Genomic DNA, 19523 nt, shown 5'->3' with positions numbered 1-19523 from the left:
CCCCGGGCATTAGAGGTCTCTGACCGTGCACAACAGGCCAAACTATACACGCTGGTTTTTTTTTTTCTCCCCCCCCCCCCCCGGACATCGGTCTGGATGAAAACAATATATTCCAGTTCTCAGCTACAGACATATAAAACCAAAAGCCCCCCCCCGCCCCGACCTCTGCCTAGTCAAGGAAGTTAACAAGCTGTCAGAAATGTTGCTCCTGGGGTTAAATATCACAGAGCGCACACCAGAATATTCTTCGAATCATTACTGGGATCTACTCCATCAGCAGATTTAACACATTCTGGTATGTCCAAATTTTTGTGCATGTTATTTTATTGTAATATTATCTTAAAGTCCAATTTGAAAAGTATCAGCAGCCATTTCCACATAAATTTCTTTTGGTCCTCTTCAGAAGCAAATTCCCCTCTCTTTAGAACCGCACTGGAACAGTTTGTCTGGAAGTTCTGAAACATTTAGGTAGGTGGGTGGTTTTTCTACTTCCATTTAGCTAATTGGATAGGAAATGAGCAATCTTTCCAGCTTGGCTGCCAGTGGAGTAGATAAAAAAACAAGCTGACACCTTCAAATTAGTCTACAGGGTTTGCACACTGGGACTCAAAACATCTGAGATCTTACAAATTTAAAAAGAGCTGGAGTACTTTTCAGCATTCCAATTTATGTGAAGTTCATCTGCTAATGCTTTTTTCCTCTTCCAGTTACACCTCCTGATACTCATTTTTCTCCACCACATTTGCCTACTCTAGTTATTAATTAGGCTTGAAAAGAACAAAAAGGAGGAGGCAGATGTTATGGCATAAGAGAAGCAGAACTGCACTCCTTGTCAATCACCTTCCCTTTTTCCAAATTACATTAGCTAATGGTGGCAGCACCTTCAGGTATATTCACCTTCAAAAGCTGATCACTCTTTTAAACAATTCCAAGAAAAATGGGGGTGGAGGGAAAAGGCTGGGAAAGAAAAGGCAAGCTATGCAAGGAGAATTTTAATAGCTTCCTATCAGTTACTGCTGTCTGCATTAGGCTCTGTTCTGGCACGCAGCCTGGGATTGGAGCATCAGCCTAAGAAATTCACCAGCAGACAGAGTAACCTACCTGACAGCGTCTGCACACGCCAAGGAGAGATGTTTGAAGCAAGGTACAAACACCTCAGTTTTGAGGGAGAGTGTGAAGTTACAGAAGAGGTGTAGTATTCAGTACCTGAGTCTCGTTTCTATAAGCCTATATTTGCACAACTGATGGCACAGAATAATAAATGGACAGAAGTTTCCACTTTTCAGGTGGAGTCAGGAACCTGATTCTCTCAATACGCTGGTGAACCACACAGATGTTTCACTGCAAATTCTGAATATATGACTATAAAGAACCTGTACAATCTTAATTGCATCTGCAACTTACTATTTCCTTAAATGTACATAGTTTCTTTTTAAAAAAAAAAAAAAAAAAAAAAAAAAAAAAAAAAAAGCTGAATCCTGGCCTATGTCTCAGCTAGGTCAAAAACAAGATGAACCAGAAGAGGTCAAGCTATCTGGAAAAAAGTAAAATAAATCTGTATTACAGCTGGAGTAAGGGTCAGTTGTGATGCTATAATAAATGTTATGCAATGATAAAATACAATGCTAGAAATGCTATAATAAAATACATCCTTAAAACTAGATTGTTTACTTAAATACCTTTCTAGAAGGTGAGAAAGTATACCACAGGCGGTTCTTTTTCTTGAGCAACAATCTAAATCCTCAAAGCACTTTCTAAAGAAGAAATAGGGGCTGAGACTAAGGAATCAGGTGTAGTAGGAGAAATGAATACAGTTGAAAGCCACAACTTTCTGAACTGCTTGGATCCAGCTTTCTTCAAGTAAATTGCAAGATATCCACCCAAATTTACCCCAAATGCCTTAATTCTTCTTATATAACCTCATAATACTCATACCCTCATACCTCATAACCCTCACTTACCACAATTTATTCTCACCTGTCTCAGCTTGACCTCCTTGACCTCACTGTGAGCTGCCCTAGGGCATCTCCATTTATTTGGAGCTGCCTTAATTTTCCAACTTTTAAGCAAGCTGGTTTGCTTCCCTGGTAGAGACAATTCCAGTCAATTCAGACTTACTCCCACTACCCAAGCTAATGTATTAGCGTGATAATAGCACTTTAATAGCTATGAGGGATGCACTTTCTTTTCTGAGGTCATTGTTCCTCCCCAAGCTCCAGTGCTATTCTTTTTCTTGACCTCCCTCAGTCAGCTCAGCCTCCCTGAAATACCCTGTTTACCTGATTAGTTCTGAGCTGCCATCCCTAATTTCTAACTTCCCAGACCAACTCAAACCCCGCCCACACTACTCCAAGTTACCTGGTGCCTCCTTATTGCTCAAAGATGTCCCCAAGTATCATGGCTTGCTTTGATCCATTCCAAGATCCCCAGAATCATCTCTAGCTGAGCTGAGCCACTTCAGCGTTAGATGGGTCTTTTCTGCAGGAAAAGAATGTATATAACAGAATACAAATCAAGATGCCAGTCATGTCAAGGCTCTGGAACAAAATCTGCAGTTCCATTTCTCTCCATCCTTCCTAATCCTCTGCAGTGCCCTGCATCTCCAAGTGCCAGCTTTGAGACAGTGAGTCATAAGAGAAATGCAGTTTGTTAATACTTGACAAAGGCCTTGGCTCAGCTGATCATATCACTAAAAGGATTTTGCGTCTGATTAATTTCAACCTGTCAGCAGAGGTCTCTGAGCAGAATGAAGGAAGCTGCCACCTTCTATGTTTCCGATTAATACAATTTCTCAGAAGGTGCCTGGGGATCCATCAACAATCCTAATTAAATGCAAACAAATGGATAACAGCTAATGATTAAGGGAGTGTCTCTCTCTGGACAAGGGGTGACAAGTAGGCTTGGCAGAATGGTAAAGGGGCAGATGGCTGCTTGTCTACCATAGCACTGTTTAAACACTGTTGTCCCTGATGGCTGTATTCCAATTCAATTCATCCTGTCCCCCGCCCTCTCCACCATCTATTGTTTCCCAAGCTAGTTAAAACTGCCCTCTATCAAGGTGAGAGAGGAGCATTTTTGCTATGATTCTGCAGTTGCTACTCTTTGCAGACTATTTCCAGGAAAAAAAAATCTCATTCCCCTTTCCCTCCAAACATATACACACACTTGGTACTTGGCTCTTAAAACGTGCCACTCTACTTACCATCACAGAGGATCCAGAGATCTTAATTCAGTTGAAAATTACTTCAGCAAAGCAAGTAAGAAAAGGCAATTTCATTTTTTTTTCAGTCTGAAAATTATCAATGCTAGGTATCAACAAAACTACTTTTTCAGTGAGGTTATTTCATTCTTAGAAATTGCAGTCATTGTGGAAACTGGAAATACAGATTACCAGTTCAGCAAATAAAATACCATTTTTCTTTGCTGAAAATAAGTAGCACCTGGTATTCAATGTTCTGGCAGAAGAATAACAGCTTTAACATGTCCAGTGCAATGAACTCAACTGCAACTCAACCTTCAGCTGGACATTCGTTCCCTCTCCCTCACCTCTGAGGGGGCATGACCTTTTCCCAGCTCACATCAGTTCTGAGACACATTACCCATTGAATCTAGTACTGTTTCATGTAAGCAGCTACAAAGAGGAGATAGCTATTTTTAGAACATTAATGCTAGTGAATAAAGCTGTCTTGACAGCTTTGAAATCGTCCCTCTAGTCACACAGAAAAAAGGCAAAATGCATGACAAGCAGTGGTATAGGGACTCACTCTGCTTTGCAGAAGCCTACTAAAGGGTTTACTTTGTAATCTCTTTATCACTTTAGCATCTTTGCTGAAACTCCTGATTGGTCTCAGTTGTGTGAGTATGGGTATCTGCAGAGTACAAACTGGATCGAGAAAGATGCTGTTTACACTGTTCAGTCCGAGTATCATTTAAGCCTTCCAAGAGTTACAACGTAAGTGGTGATACTCAGCTACTATCCAAGTGGCCTTGATTTAAAGCTGTGAAGTGAGAAATCCACTGTTAGCAATCAAAAACTTGTACAATCAGAAACCTTTCTTCAAAATATTAACAATTGTTGCAGTCATCTTCCTCCTCGTCTGCATTCACATATTTGCATTAGTAGAAAGACAACTGGGACCATAAATTTAATTCACTTTGGCTAAGGTTGGCAGTCATCTTTGGACATTATATTGTAATTTACATAATTATACATTTGAAAGGATTAATCTCAAATCTTTATTCCTGGTAGCAGAAAAATTTAATCTTGAAGTCACTCATTCTCAGAAAGCAAGCTTTGACAAGATGCAAAGAAAGAGGAAAACAAGAGAGGGAAAAAGAGAAAGAAAGAAAGAGAACTCTATAAAAGCAAATCTGAGATTATCAAATATTTACAAATATTGCACCTGTCAGGCAGTGTTTGCAGGGTAATGGATATTCTTATTCCAGAACTGGTGAAAATGACAAGCACAGTGGACAGTACTGGAATGCATATGCCCTTCAATGGTATGAGACCCTGCTTCTCCTCCTTCCTGCCCTCCAAAAAAGCAGGAGAGAGATGGAAGCAAAGCCCTGGTAGAAGAACAGCTATTATTCAACATTTTGGAGTCCTTACTGTCCAGAAAAGTGGATGCTGTGAAGATCAGTCAGCAGCCTGAAACAGAACAGCAACCACAGCTGTTTAGCCAACTGGGGAGGGTTCCCACTTCTCCTGCCCCTGCAACGTTTTCCTAGCAGCTAGACAAGTTATTCAATTCAGGCACTGGAAGAACTTTAGCCTTAATACATGTGCACCATGTACAATAAATAAAACAGATTTAACATACTCAACAGACACACTCTTTATAATTCATGGATATGCTGTGTTGTACAGGAGCAGATAAAGCTAGTATGATCGCCTCTTACCACAGAGCATCTCCTTATCTCCCATTTAGATAAAAGAAACACAAGGCTTGGGTAAGTGTCATGACTGTAAAGAGCAGTAGCTGGTACTCATAACCTTTTAGGAAGTCCATCACCTGTAGAACTTCAATAAAAAAAGGTTATATCTTCTAAGACAACACTGACCAAGAACTCAGCAGAGAAAGGTACTGGTTTGTTACGCCTATCTACAAACTAGCACTTCAAAGCAGCAGGCTTCTACAGAGTGCGTTCTGTCTGTGTGTCACCCCCCCCACCACACTCATTTTGCTATGCAAAGTGAGGCTTTAGACATCACTAATCAACAAATGTATAAAGAAGTGCCATGATACCCATGCTTACTATTGGTACTTCCTCCTCTTATTCCTGCAAGGACAATACATTAACTGCAGCATATCTAATTCTTATAACAGCAGATAAACTACAAAAAATACCTGGACTTGGTTATAAAACTCACAGTTCTAGTTGAATTATAGGATAAAACAGAAAAAGCAGAATGCGTTACTACATACAAAAAGCAAGATTAGAATTTCTCCTCCTGACTATCCTACCAAAAACCTCTGTAAGAAAGGCTTACAGGATACAGCTAATTAAAAGGAGCACACAGACAAAGGAAACAATGACAGAAACATGAAATGAAGAGAAATGAAACAGAGGGCATTAATTCAAACAATTTATTTAAATCTCATTAAGCTGTTCAGCAGAAGATCATATTCAAAATTAAAGCAGTCTTAACTTGTTTTATCTTAAGTTGTCATAATGTACTTGAGAAGGAAATTTAGTCCTGAATAAACTCATCTATAATCTTAATCTGATTTGAGTAATCCACTTAAAAAATTCAGATATATTCACTTATGTATCTCTGTATAGGTAAGCCCTGAGGAACTGAAAGAAAAAAGCTGCAGACACTGCCAAAGAACAAATCAGCAAAGACCTCCAAATCCTTGGCATTAGGGAGAGAACAAATGATTATAGCCAGGATTTCAGACTTGATGGAAACTTAAAAGTACCAAAGCATGCTAATTTTATTCAGGTTCTACACAGTGCCAGGTAACATACTTTCATTTTAAAACACTCGGTTGAAAGTTGGGAATTAGGTAATTTAGCCTTTGGTCCCATTCATATGCATTACCTGGAAAGACAGTTAGAGAAGAAAATTAAGCAGAGAGTAAGTAACCCACCCAAAGCCATTAATTCAGCCTGAAAAGTAAGAATATTTGAGGCACATTTATTTGGAGAGAATAGATTTTATTGCTGGTATTTCATAAGGCACAACTGCTCTCCACAGACATTAGTCTTCTGCAATTCCTTCACTGAAAAAGTTATTTGTTATTAGCAGCGAAAAATATATTTTCATGAGGAGAATAAGTGATTGGTAAAATATTTATAAAAACAGCAATGTATATTTTAGAAATAAAAAAAACCCTGCAGTGAAATAATCTAGGCTATTTGAGCAGAGTCTGAAAATATGTTCATCTGAAGTCACGTAAGCCACAGGGAAACACATACCAAATGCACAAGAAGAGTAAATTCTTCTTTTGCCCCAGACATTGACATTTCCAGTTCAGTAGTAGCTTCACACTGCTGAGCTGAAATTCAAATCAAAACAGTGGATAACATCTCCACAGCTGATATCCAATCACAACAGAGAATTATTCACTTCATTCACCAGAAAAATAGTCTCCGAAATATTTTTTTTCCCCTATTTTAAGGCAAATATTTGGAGTGAGGTAAGAATTCCCACTCTCACAACTTCCAATAAAATTTTCAAGTCAAAGTCTTCCAAAGATGGGTCAGTGTTGCCTGGTTCGCTTGAGAAAGATCTCGTGCATATAATCCCAAAATCTTCCCTGATGAGACTCATTGCGATGAATCATAGCAGTGAGAGCCTCACCCTGATCAAGACTTTGCCAATAATCCTGCAGCCACATCTCTTTCCAACTGAAAAAAAAAAAAAAAAAGACACCACTATAAGCCACTGGGGGAAAAAAAAAGTCTGCAGCTGTAACAATACTAAAAACATGTTTTTTTCTTTCACCTAAGAGAAAAACAGGCCCAGGGAAGCTCATGGCAAACTATGATATTATTGTGCCATTGTGCTCCAAGTACACTTAAAGAATTATCCGCTACATAAACTATCTGAAGAACAACCTCACTGTTGGCTTTAGAACTTAAGATTTTTCAGCATGTGACTGTAGTGTTAGCCATGTTACAAACTGTAAAGAATAAAAACTTATTTTAAAATAAAATCTAGCACAGAACCTTTATATGATTTGAGAGTGCCTTTCCATGACCCGTACATTTAAAATTACAGTTAAAACTGAGAATCATTTTTTTCAGACAAACCACGTAACAATTAAGAGACTGACAGCTAGTCATTACAAAACTCAGGTTATACGTGACAGAGATAAAGCTTTCTCTCCCAATCCTGACTTCATACTCAATCTCCAAACTACCTGGCTGAGCGTACAGTTTTTCTCTTTCAGTGCATACATTTTCAAACCTTTCATAGCAGAACTACCTTATAACATCTCTGAGCAACTCCTTTCCCATACATGATCACGTGGACTACTCATTTGTGTTAAATTATTGCCATACTTTGATGTAACTAATAATTAACACCTTTCCTTTTCATGATAGACTTGATTATTCCTAATATTACCTTCTCTTTAATGTATCTGCCACCCAGACACATAAGACCATTATAAACTTTTGGCAAGAACGACCAAACACAATGCTGTTTCTTATCTGCTCATATGAGTTACCCCAATCATTGTTAATTTACCTACAGAACTGTTAACTTATTCCCCTTCCCAATCACAGAAATGAGTACAATGCCTCCTGCTTTCATTCCAGACACAATACACTAAAACAAGCATGGTTGCACTGCCCATACCGGAGCAGACCTCACCCACTACTCTCGGAAACTCAGAAGAACATGTACAAAATCACAGTCACTTTCTTTATGGAATGACACACAGTTCACAGGCGATGGGAATTAGTTTTCTGTTGTCAGTGATATTATCTGCAGAGTAAACCAACAGGGACCTCAAAATAAACCTTTTAACATAGATCAGAACAGGAAGGATCATGGGCAGAGGCCTTCTTTGGCATACAAAAATAAGTCTGCCTAACATGTCCTTTGTAAAAGGCAGCACTCAGATGTGCTCTGCCCACCAGCTAAATTAACCTTTGTTCAAGGATCACCAACATGAATTACACATTTTTTATAGCACTAAGAAAAGATAAATATTAGGAAAGTGGATATACTCATGTAAGCACTATACACAAAGTCATAGGAAACAGTGCGAAAAAAAGCATTCTGCAGCTTAACTCTGTGGAAATGATACTGAAAGGAATTCCAGTATCCAAGTGAACATTTCATCAACAAAATAAAATTTGAATAAGAACATTTTAGCATTTTTCTTTTTATACTGTAACTTTTTTTTTTTTTTAGAAAAAGACTTTTCACTGATTCTATAATACCTCTGGAAAAATGCTACTGCAGGATGAACAGGACTGTACAAATACTGTGAAACTATCCACTATGTACAATGAAAACATTGTTACCATAAGAAAACCATCCATCTTTAATCCTGATGATTACTGGATTCTACTGCAAGACACACCTTACACTACACCTACGCTACGTATGTGGCAAACTTCATTTACACTTCCAAACCGTTTTTCTCATCCTAAATAGAGAGGACAGCATAAAATAGAGCTAGCATAGTCACCATAGTTCCAAAATCTTCCTTTATCAAACACATACTGGTCTCTCTTGATTACCCTGTTCAAGAACCATTATCGATTCCAGTTTCTAATAAGCAGACACTCTAAACATAAGCAGCACTGCAGCTTGCTGCACCTTCCCTACAAAGCAGCTAACAATTCAATAGATTATAGTGCCTAATCCATAATTTAACACATACAAACGGTTATTCTACACCTTTGTTCTTAAACCCTTATGCTTGCAGTCTCACTTGTGTTTGTAATCTCTAGTTTAGGAACACTATCTTAGAGCTGAAAAACAGCAAGGTGAGGGCATAATAAGACATTCAGGCTACATAAACTTACATGAGCTCAGCACATTTGTCAACACTAAACACAAATTACATCTGTGAATAACAATATAGCATGAAAAGGCATAGTATAACCATACTGTAACTGGGTACCAGCTCAAAAAATGTATCAACTCCAAATGCCTTTGCTGTTCTCTATGCGCTCCAGAATTCTCCAGGACCCAAAGTCACAGAGCACGTTTATTGTCAGACTTCGAGCTGCATTTATTCCACAACTTGCACCCTTCCTAAGCCTGATTATGTTTTGTAAAGAAACATTTCTCCATGATTAATGGTTTATAAAGAAATTCAGACACATGTTATCTTTCTAAAGCAAATGGCAGATAATGGAAAAGTTTTCATGGCACAGTATCTCCAGACACATCTCATCTCTGTAAATGGGAGGGAATAACATGCTGTGGTTCAACAAACATGGAAATCTCTGCAGCCTGGATTACAAACCAATACACAAAACCTCCTTGCTGATGAGCCCTGCTCAGAAGCGTGAAGTACCTTAACTTGCAAGTAAGCAATGTAGGACAACCACACTCTCTTCGAAAGTATTTCTCTACTGCCATCTGCTGATGAAGTAAAAGAATTTTTGAAATAGTAGAGAATATTCATTTACACAGTGTAGGATGAGGGAAGCGCACATTTTGTTACCACGGCAAAGAAAAGGCATTACTATAAAAAGCTCCAGTAAATAAATCAACCAACAAAAAACAAAGGGTTACAAAAACATTGAGGTCCCTTTTACTTACAAGCATCATTTTTAACTAGCCAATACATTAACTGTAGTGTGAAAAATGTTTTTTGTGACAAAATTCTAAGTAAAGTTTTGTGAAATAGGGATTTCCTAAAGAACTTGAATGTCCTAAAGCTTTTCGCTTTTTTAATTTCAAAAATAGCCAACTGAAAATATCAAAATCTAGCAAGAAGCATCCTCACCACTTCTCTCCAGTTATAAAATATTTAATACTTTTGTGTGGGTGGGTGGGTGGGTGACGTAACAAAACCTTTTCCAGAGATTCAGACATGCATAGAACTTAATTCTGGGTTGTAGAGAACTTAAAATGATAGAATCTACATTTTCACCAAACTTTCCTTTAACATTTTAACAGGCCTAGATATTCAATTCCTTAGTCTAGGAAATTACTAACAAACTTGTAAACTGATGCACACTGAGTATGCTGAAAACTTCTTTCTGGACAGTGCCTCAGATCCTTCTGGTATCTGCAAAAAGTTATTAGCTAAATATTTCATACAGTTGAACTGACAACAGAATTCTGAAGTGTTTGGCAACAAACATCTTTGAACACAGGCAAAATCTACTACGGTTTTTGAATGCTTTAGCTTTATGAGGGCTCTTTGATAGCTCATTGGGTTGCATAAATTGAACAATTCCCTAAATAGACCTAAGTTTGTTAAAGGTAATGCAGAGAAGAATGACTAGCTTAGAGGATCCAAACACGTTACACTAGTGGTATGTCCTATAAAAAGGGCATGAACAGTTTATGAAAAGCCAGAACACTTTCCTCCAGCAACTGCAACTTCAAAACACTGCCTATGGCAAAACTCAAATTTGAGAATCCAAGTACTGACTTGTATTGTAGGAATACTTGTATAAATATTAAGAATTAAATAGATCATGGAAACAAAACTCTTCTTCCTGTCAAAAATGGTTAACTCAGAGTTGGTGTGGTTAGTTCCTGCTGACAGAGTTCTGTGCAGCTCACGCTAGAGATGAGCTGTATCATACTGGGCTGGGGCTAGGAGAATCCAGCAGCAGTATCAGTCCTCATACACAGAAAAGGCAGTATCCATTCAGCCAATTCTGTCCTACATGGTCATACCTAAATAAATGGGAATATGTCTTCCAAACTAATCAGAACTTTGCCCACTGCTACACAAAATTTAAGGTAGTCTTCTACTGTAATTAGAGTAGGCCTAACTTCTGCTCTGACAGAAGTCATCAGAAGCAAGCTAGGTCTACAATGAATACTTCGGCAACTTATTCTTAACACAGTAATTTGTACTGACATATAGAGCTTCTTTCATTATTCATGGGCTACCAAGTGCTTTACTATTACCGTACAGAAAAGTGTCCCTCCTCCCCAAAGAAGGAAAAAAAAAAAAAAAAAAAAAAAAAAAAAAAAAAAAAAAGCAGCTAAGGCAGAGAGAGGATAACTAAATTGCCAGAAGTCACACAGCATTTAAAAAGGCCTCACAGGACAAAATATCCACCTCTGTTATGCTCTTGCTTCAACCAGTATCATCTTCCAGTCCTCTACTTCTCAGCCTCTGTGTTACACAGTATCAGCACAACTATTACAAGCATTACCACCCACAAGACATAATATAAAGGGTAAATGGAGATGCACTATAGGGTACTTTAAAGCAAAAAGTACTATTAAAAATTACACCTACTGATGTTTAAAGCCTTTTTCTTCAAAAAGCATAGTATTTGTATATTACCTGTCTCCTCCAGAGAGACCTTCAACACTTCCAAACCCAGGGGTTGGCACAGGACATCCCATATGCTTGAACTGAGCAATTCGAGGTCTGGGAGCTGGAAATTTCCCATGAGACCTTTTGTGTTCCTGCTCCTCTTTGACTCGGATATTCTCCCTGTCACAGACGAAACACTCGAAGCCATTCAGGTAATTGGGCAGAGTCATATCATTTACACCCCACTCTCGCCTCTCCAAACTCTCTAGCAAGAACTGGTTTTTTATTCCACCAGGTTTTTTATACTCTAGGTATTTCATATATTCCTCTCCATTCTTGTCCAGGAAATCTAGATACTTTGCTAGCTCTTGGGGGCTGTTGAAATCATCTATGAGTATGATGGAGAGGTTGTTTGGCATCCAATCCTGCACAGCTGGGGAGCCTCGGTATACAGGGACAGCACCCAAATGCATTGGACGCCATAGTTTCTCAGTCATGTAGTCATTACAAATGGCATTTTCCAAGGCCAGGTGAAACTTGTACCTGCCAATAAAGGTCATAAATTCAGAATCTTCTGTAGTGGCTGTAGAAGTGTCTTTCAGTCGCTCACTGGGAAGCTCACGGTTATGCAGGCATTTCCCATAGGAGTCAACCTAAAATAACAATGGTTATCTTTACAAAAGTGACGTTTGCGTGAAGCTTGTTTTCAGAGCCTGTAGTTCTCTTGGTTTCCAGTTTTGATCAGTTCTTAGTTACCTTAGTTTAGCCTCGCTTTCACTCTGACCTCTTCCCATTTTGACAATCAAACAAAAGAACTGTAGGACTTTTCAAACCAGCACATCTTACTACTACATCGTTTAATTCTTATCCATTCCATACCCTCCCCGCTCCCCCCCCCCCCCCAAAAAAAAAGGTCCCACGTCTTCTTCAATAGCTTTAGGGGAAACAGAATACTCAGTGTCAAAAGCAGCATAAGCTGTGCTACTGATGAGGAGAAAGTGCAGAGAAAGAGTTCATAAAAAATATATTAGAGGACAACTCAGACAGGCAAGGAAGGGCACGAAACTCCCTTGATGTTAATTTAAAAGTTATCCACTTAATGGAGGATTCAGTACTTTCCCAAACAGTGATTCCACACAGCTCCCTCCAATCTTAGCAGGCTGGCAAAGGTATTTCCCATTTGTTAAAATAAATAAATAAATAAAAAAGATGGAGGAAGCTAAAAGAATACTGTCTACAAATGAAAGGCAATATACTCAATCCTGCATCTGTTTCATAGTTTTACAACGTACAGTCACAATTTTAAGATTATTTTGCCTTTACTTCGTTACTGAGCATATAATGAACCTTTACAAGAAATATACAATAATGACTAAAAAATATTTTACCTAAAAATCAGATTTTTCTCCCATCTAATATATCTCTTCTAATATATTAATATCCTTAGAAATTCCTAAGGAGAGAAGAGCTAATGTTTTTCTGCTTCAGACAGAACGTGTTATTTCAGCTACCAGCTTATTCATCAGCTGAGCCATAGCAGTACAAACCACCATGAAAGTAACATACTCCTATGGCAACACAAATAAGGAGTGGACTCTCAATAATCAGCAGTAATCCATCTTTTGATCGCACACCCACACTTCTAAGCAACAGCAAGGCTTTTATGTGGGCAGCCTTCCTTTTACACTAACTTACAAGGCTCCAGAGATTTTGCTAACTTCTGGCACTTAGTTCAGGAGACTAACCACGGTTACTGGGGTGTAGCCGAATCTGTAACCAATCCGTAACCAATCCTGCAATCTGACCAACTCTGAGACTAACAGCTATTGCGAGGCCTACCTACTGGCGTGTGGTGTGGTCTAGACCATGCTTTTGGAAGGAACGCAACTAGTTTTGCTGTCCGGCTCGCAGTTGGTGTGCTTCCCATTACAACTTGTCTTGGCTAAAAACAAGGACAAACAAACCCCGTTAAGAGGAGGCCGTGGAGCTGGCGGGGGTGGCCCAGCTCCTAAAGCGACAGGGTGTCGTGGCCACCCCACGCACCGCACCTACCTGGATGTATTTCATGAGCTCCCGCACGTATCGATCCCGGTCTGAGGGCACGTCGCAGTGGGACTGCATGTACAGCACGGGGGCATAACCCTGCCGCCGCCACGCGTCCTTCTCGGCCAGGGGCACGGCCGGGCGCCGCAGGTACCCAGCACTGGGCAGCCACTGCAGCGTGAGTGGGTAGTCGGACTCGCGGCGGAAGGTGGCCGTGTAGTTGAAGAGGCGGATGCCGGGCGAGTGCGAGAGGACGTAGTTGTTCATGGGGGACTCCTCGTGGAAGAGAGCCCAGGTCTGGTGGGGCAGGCGGGGCAGCGGCGCCTCGTAGGCCCTGAAGTCGGTGCCGTAGAAGATGAGGGCCTTGGTGCGGCGGTGCCGCGCCACCCGCCGGCTCCGGGTGACCAGGCAGGAGCCGCGCGGGCAGTCGATGCGCTCCGTGTCGCCGGGGAAGTGCGGGAAGAGGCTGCCGCTCCACCACAGCAAGATGGGCAGCGCCCTGTTGGCCCGCGTGTCGTTGTTGCCGGGGCCGCGGTAGGACGCCGCGGCGACGGCGCCGAAGGCCGCGGCCGGCGGGACCGGGGCGTGCGGCCACCCCTCCGCCTCGGCCAGGCACGGCCCCTCGGCGCCCGCCAGCCCGGCCGCCGCCTCCGCCGCCCCCCGCGGCCCCTCGGCGCCCGCCGCGCCCCACGCCAGCGCCAGCGCCACCGCCAGCGCCGCCCCCGGCCCGCCGCCCCCCATGCCCGGCTCCTCCGCCCGCCGCCGCCGCGCGCCGCCCCCCGCCAAACGCAACGCGCCGTCAACGGCCGCGGCGGCCCCGCCCCCGGGCGGCGCGGCGCAGCGCGGCCAACGGCCGCAACGGTCACCGCCCGCCTCGGGCGCTGCGGCTCGGCGGGGCTGGCGGTGCCGGAGCGCCTGGGCTTGCCGCAAGCAGCCAGGAAACTCCAGAGGAGAATGAAATACAGGGGAAATAACACTGGTAGAGCTGGTGCCGTGAAGGTACCGCCTTTTTCCCCAAACGGAGATGTAAGAGCAAATAGCACTTCTTAACCTCCACGTAGATTAAAAGCAGTTGTTTGCAACAGCAAATCTAACACGGATTTGTTGAGACAAAAACTGCACTTCCACTAGTTGTGCAGCCTTAAAACTCCTTTAAATCCTCTCCCTGGCACACACTCATCCATCTGTGAAGCCAACACAGCCAATTAACCCGCAACAGGACTGCCAAAAGCTAACAAAAGCAAGCAGCTCCACTGAGGGGTGGCATACCAAACGCAAGTACATTTGCAGAAGCATTGTTCCCCCACCAAGCAAGCGTCCTGGACAGGGCAAGAAAATACACTTGAGTGCATCCTCTGCTGCCAAAGTCCACACTGAGAAGGAACAGAAAACACCTAGTAACAGAAACTTGTTTTTGAACATCTGCATGTAGGATACAAAGTTCCCACTGGAGCTGCTTTTCTGTACCAACTTGTAGTAACTCCTTTGGTGTTAAAATACTCTGTAAAATGGGAGTGATGTCTGCAGAGCTGAGTTAGTATTGCATTACACAATTTTAACAGAAAAACTGCCACTCAGTTATGGAGTGCTGAGCTCCAAATTAATGCTGTTGAGGGATAATTTAATCCCACAATACTTGCACTATTTCACAATACATAAATTAATATGAACACAAGCAGAGAAGTGTTCTCCATCCATAGAAAGAACAGGTTCAAATACTGGAGGCTCTTCCTGCATTCCTTCAACAAGGAAAGCCCAAGCCACAACACAGTCACAGTTCGGAAGCCCGGTACAGACGATGAAGACAACCTGCGTGTCATTACCCACGTCCTTCCTGTCCACTCCTCCGCTCACTGAACAGACCCCCAGATCCCAGCACAACACTGACAGACACCAGCAGAGCAAGGCAATTCCCACACACATGGAAAGGGGCACTACCACAAACATTCCTGCAAGCACAATTTACTCCACAAGATTACCAAACAAGATGCACAAGGCCCGTCATTTTTGCAACATACCAGCTCAGTAGTGGATTCTGGACAATGTAGGAACATTCTGAAGAGACTAATCCCCAAAATATTCCACAGCAAACTAAATATTATTGGATATTTAGCAATGATTGTCCTCTGCCTTCATACAAACCATTGTAAAGGTTATCAGTAAATTGTACAATAGCAGTCTTCCAGGCTACAGTAAATAATGGGATTTAAGTGCAACACACATTATTTTAACCTAGTCTGGCCAAGTTACACCGCTAACAGCCATGTTCATTCTGAACTTTAATCCTGCTATTAGCAAAAAACAGAGAGGAGAAACAAAACAAAAAACTTTCCCTGCCATCTTAACTCTGAAATAGTATTCTGTTTCTCCAAAAAATTAAAACTGCAAGTCTAACTTAAGCTTAACATTACCTTGAGATAACTACAATACTTTTCAAAGCAGACCAAAAAAGCAGTCAAACTGACCCAAGCTGTGTTAGAGGAAAGGGGAAGTTCTTTGCAAAAATAAAAGTTCAGTTGGGACAGAAAGTTAAAAATGTTTAGGTAAGCAAAGTGACACTGAGACTAAACAGCACCTTTTGTATGTTGACATTTCTTGTATTTTTTACCACCTTCCCCTGTAAGTAAGAAAAAAAAAATGAACTTAGTATAAGACTGGATTGTAAAGGATCACTCAGCTAGGCTCCAGACCTTCCCACTTCCTCCCTCCCGCAAAATACAGTGTTTGGAAAAATAAGCAGTGTTTATTTACTAACAATGACATAAAATACATCTTAATATATTTTTATTTCTTTACAAATTAAAAGATGCATTGGAATAAACAAATGAAGAAAATGCAAGGTTCATTTATGATCTCATTTCCACCCCCCCAACATTAATACTAGAAATTAGTATTGTGGAAGTCTGTGGTTGCTGAGCTTTATATTCCTGGGAAGCTGTTGTTTCTCTGCTTAAAAATCCTCTAGATTTTTTGGTTGGAGGCAGTCAGTCTATGGAGTAAAAAGTCAGCCACATTCATACAAAAACACAGAAGGTTCTGTCAACTACATCTTGAAAGAGTTTCTCCATTAGTTTTCATAATCCCCTTTCTATGTAGTGATGGGAGGGAAGACAAACTAGCAGCATTAGAAGAAAAATGTATTTATATACACGCTACAAGATATGGGACTAAAACCACAGCCAGATGTTCTTCTGAACTTAACAAAGACCTTCCTCTGAAATGTCAAGCCCAGATAATATGTTCTCTAATCCATCCACATTCTTCCTCCCACTTTTAGTGCTATCTCCAGTTCAAACTCTCAGATATTGCAAGAACACTTGTTAAGTGTTCAAGCTAAAATATAAACCTCCTTTCAAAAGTGAATAAGCAAGCCCTTAGAATTCTGAATTTGATTTACACTCACTCGCTCTGTACAAGAGTCTTCTCATCTACCCTTACCAAATGGAGAAGCGGAGTGGCCAACCAAAGTGGATGGATTAATCTGTCTGAGGTATTTTAGTTTAACAAACAGGCTTATAAAAAGGTTTTGTGCAGGCTGATCAGTAGGTTTAATGGGGGAGGATATAAAACATCCAGTGATGAAACTCTTCCATGTCCTAGATTCTTTCCAACAACTGAAACCAGGTACTTCCAGTACCTATTACAGTGCAGTCTAAATTTTAGTTTGTTTACCCTTCCTTGTATTCCAGGGTACAAAGCAGCCTCAAATTTGCAACGGTAAAGCTCAGTTCTTGCTTGCTTGCTATGATTTACAACAGCATGTTTGAAAGTGGACAGTTCCTTATCATCCAGTTCCCACATAGCCCCACATTGCCTTGTTAAAAGTATTTTCCGCTTATCCTTAAGAGGCTTTTGTTCCCACCACCGTTTGGATAGATAGGTAAGCTCTGCAGAAAAAGAGAGGCCGCGGAACATGGACTAAGTAGGACAACGTCACAGAGCTGTGCAGCGAGAAGGAAAGGAGTCACCGCTCACAGCGACAGGCAGCACCGACTGTATCCCTATGCTATTCCAAAGCTGCCGATTGTTGCTCACTGAGCAATTACTCCAGTACAGATCTGCACAGTAACTCTTAATACAGACAAGACAGTGGAAGGGGATTTTTCCCTGCTACCTCCTGGCGTACTGTTCATTTTCTTTTTTAAGGATTTCTGGTCCAGAGGGCCACATGATGTACTTGTGCTCTGCAACATCATGTTTCCTGCTTAAAAAGAGAACGAGAGAAATTGTTTGGCTGCTCCAGCTCCCATCACCTGACTTGCTTCTTGTCCTCCCCACCTGTGTCCTCTTCACACTTGGAGCATGCACACGCGCCCATACAAACACACAGCAACTACCAGAAGTTTTGAAGAGTTATCACTTTTTCACCCAATGTTGAATCATATACAGTGAACTGAAGAAAAAAACCCTACATTCATTAGGACAGGATTAGCGAGCACGGGAGGGGGGTGAACTCCTGCCAAGCACAGGAAACAGTTTAGATACAGTAAAAGACCTGGTATCAAAGGCCTTTTTTCCAGCCCTCACCAGGAAAAATTTTCATCTCTCAAACAGGGCTGGGAGAGGTTGAAAGGATTTCTGCTTATGCAATGTGTATTAAAAATTATGGAATTGTACAGATATCTATGTTGTCCTTTTTGAGGGCTCTAGGCCCTCTGATCAGGTGGTTAGCGGAGACCGAAATGTCACTGCTGAGTTCCAGCACCACTCCCGCCTCTAGCTCAGTAGCTGCCGAATCTCCTTGTGCATGTGACACAGGAAGTCCACATACGAAGCACCCCCACTCAGGCTCTTGTCCTCCACTAGAAAGTGTTTGAACAGCATCTCCAGTTTATCTTCTTGCTTCACAATTATTAACTACAAAAAAAAAGTGAATAGTTAGCAAAATTTATTTTCTTGGAAAAACAGACTATAGCATATAGTTTATGTACTTTCACTTCTGTAATTATTTACAAGAAAAATATCATATCCAAAGTTTGTGCATATTATAATAGGTCTGAAAAATTCTGTTATGGAGGAGAGCAGAGTTATTGCACTCTCAGTCAACAGTAAACAGATAAACATAACTCAGTCTTGGAGACCAGGATTCTGATACTTTGTGCCTGACTTCAAGTTGCAGATTTAACATTAGATCTTCTGTTTCCCCTTCTGAAAGGGCAAAAATGAACATCTGTTTTACTTTTGTGAAGCCTTAGATCTAGAAAAAAACAGGCAGTATGACGGAGATATAATAAAGGAAATTTACATTAATTATTTTGTGACTAAAATTCAAAAAGTACTGATTGTTAAAAACGGTCTTTCTGAACATTAAGATCCTAATCAGCTAACTTCACAGCATCCATTATACTGCTTTCTAATACCGTAGAGATATTCTGCATCAAACCAGCCTACTACAGATCTTCAGAGCATCTTTGCACCAACAGCTCACTCTTAGCTATGTCACCAAAAAGAAGTCCAGAGTGCTAGTGCCCAAGACAGTCTTAACATTGCCTACTGCAATTTCAATTTGGTTTAAGAAATTTGCATTTTGTTTTCAAAAAGTTTTTTTTTTTAAAGCTTTCTGAGGTAAGGTTAGTTCATAAAGTCCCTAAACAATCTTAGCACTAAGGGGGTGAGGAACACTGACGAACAGGAAAGCCTGATTAGCCAAAATAATTCTTTATGGTACCCTCCCTTCAAGTTTTTTATCTTTAAAGAAAAGACTGCTCAAACAGCTGACAGTGACCTAGCTGCCTTTGCAACCAAACTGATGGTAGAAATGATTCTCTTTTTTCCACTGATGTGTAATTCTTATCCCTTCTCCAACTGCACAGCTTCAGAGAAATCATTGCTTCGCTTATTCCACGCCTACCAGATGCAGCCCAAAAACTTTCCTGGGAATTACTAGCACTGGAGCTACATATCAACTCTGCAAGTCTCACAACACTGGGGCGACAGGTCCTAGTCATACTTGATTGGGAGCTGGTACAGGTGCTAAGCAAAACATCCAGTCTATAGTGGCCATCTATAAATCCCTTCTGTCAATGGAAAAAAGCAACACTTATGCACAGCAAC

General features: G+C 41.0%; 2 protein-coding genes across 3 annotated transcripts in view; both read right to left on the bottom strand.

Moving 5' to 3' along the window:
* Positions 1-6144: 6144 nt before the first annotated feature.
* On the bottom strand, positions 6145-14126 carry FUT11 (fucosyltransferase 11; the record flags this gene model as incomplete). Its single annotated transcript, XM_062580458.1, has 3 exons — positions 6145-6858; positions 11454-12079; positions 13479-14126. Coding segments are annotated over 3 exons (1422 nt in total), but the record flags the coding sequence as incomplete, so codon positions are not given.
* Positions 14127-16236: 2110 nt separating this feature from the next.
* SEC24C (SEC24 homolog C, COPII coat complex component) overlaps positions 16237-19523 on the bottom strand; it is a 40269-nt gene continuing 36982 nt past the window's right edge. For both annotated transcript variants that reach the window (XM_062579950.1, XM_062579951.1), the window contains one exon: positions 16237-18326. In XM_062579950.1, the coding sequence (XP_062435934.1) occupies positions 18186-18326 (141 nt within the window). In that variant the 3' untranslated portion in view covers positions 16237-18185. The remainder of the gene's footprint in view (positions 18327-19523) is intronic.

The sequence above is a fragment of the Rhea pennata genome, chromosome 7 (assembly GCF_028389875.1).
Source record: "Rhea pennata isolate bPtePen1 chromosome 7, bPtePen1.pri, whole genome shotgun sequence".
NCBI lineage: Eukaryota > Metazoa > Chordata > Aves > Rheiformes > Rheidae > Rhea > Rhea pennata.
The sequence above is the reverse complement of the archived record's forward strand: the minus strand, read 5'-3'. Positions and strand labels throughout refer to the sequence as shown.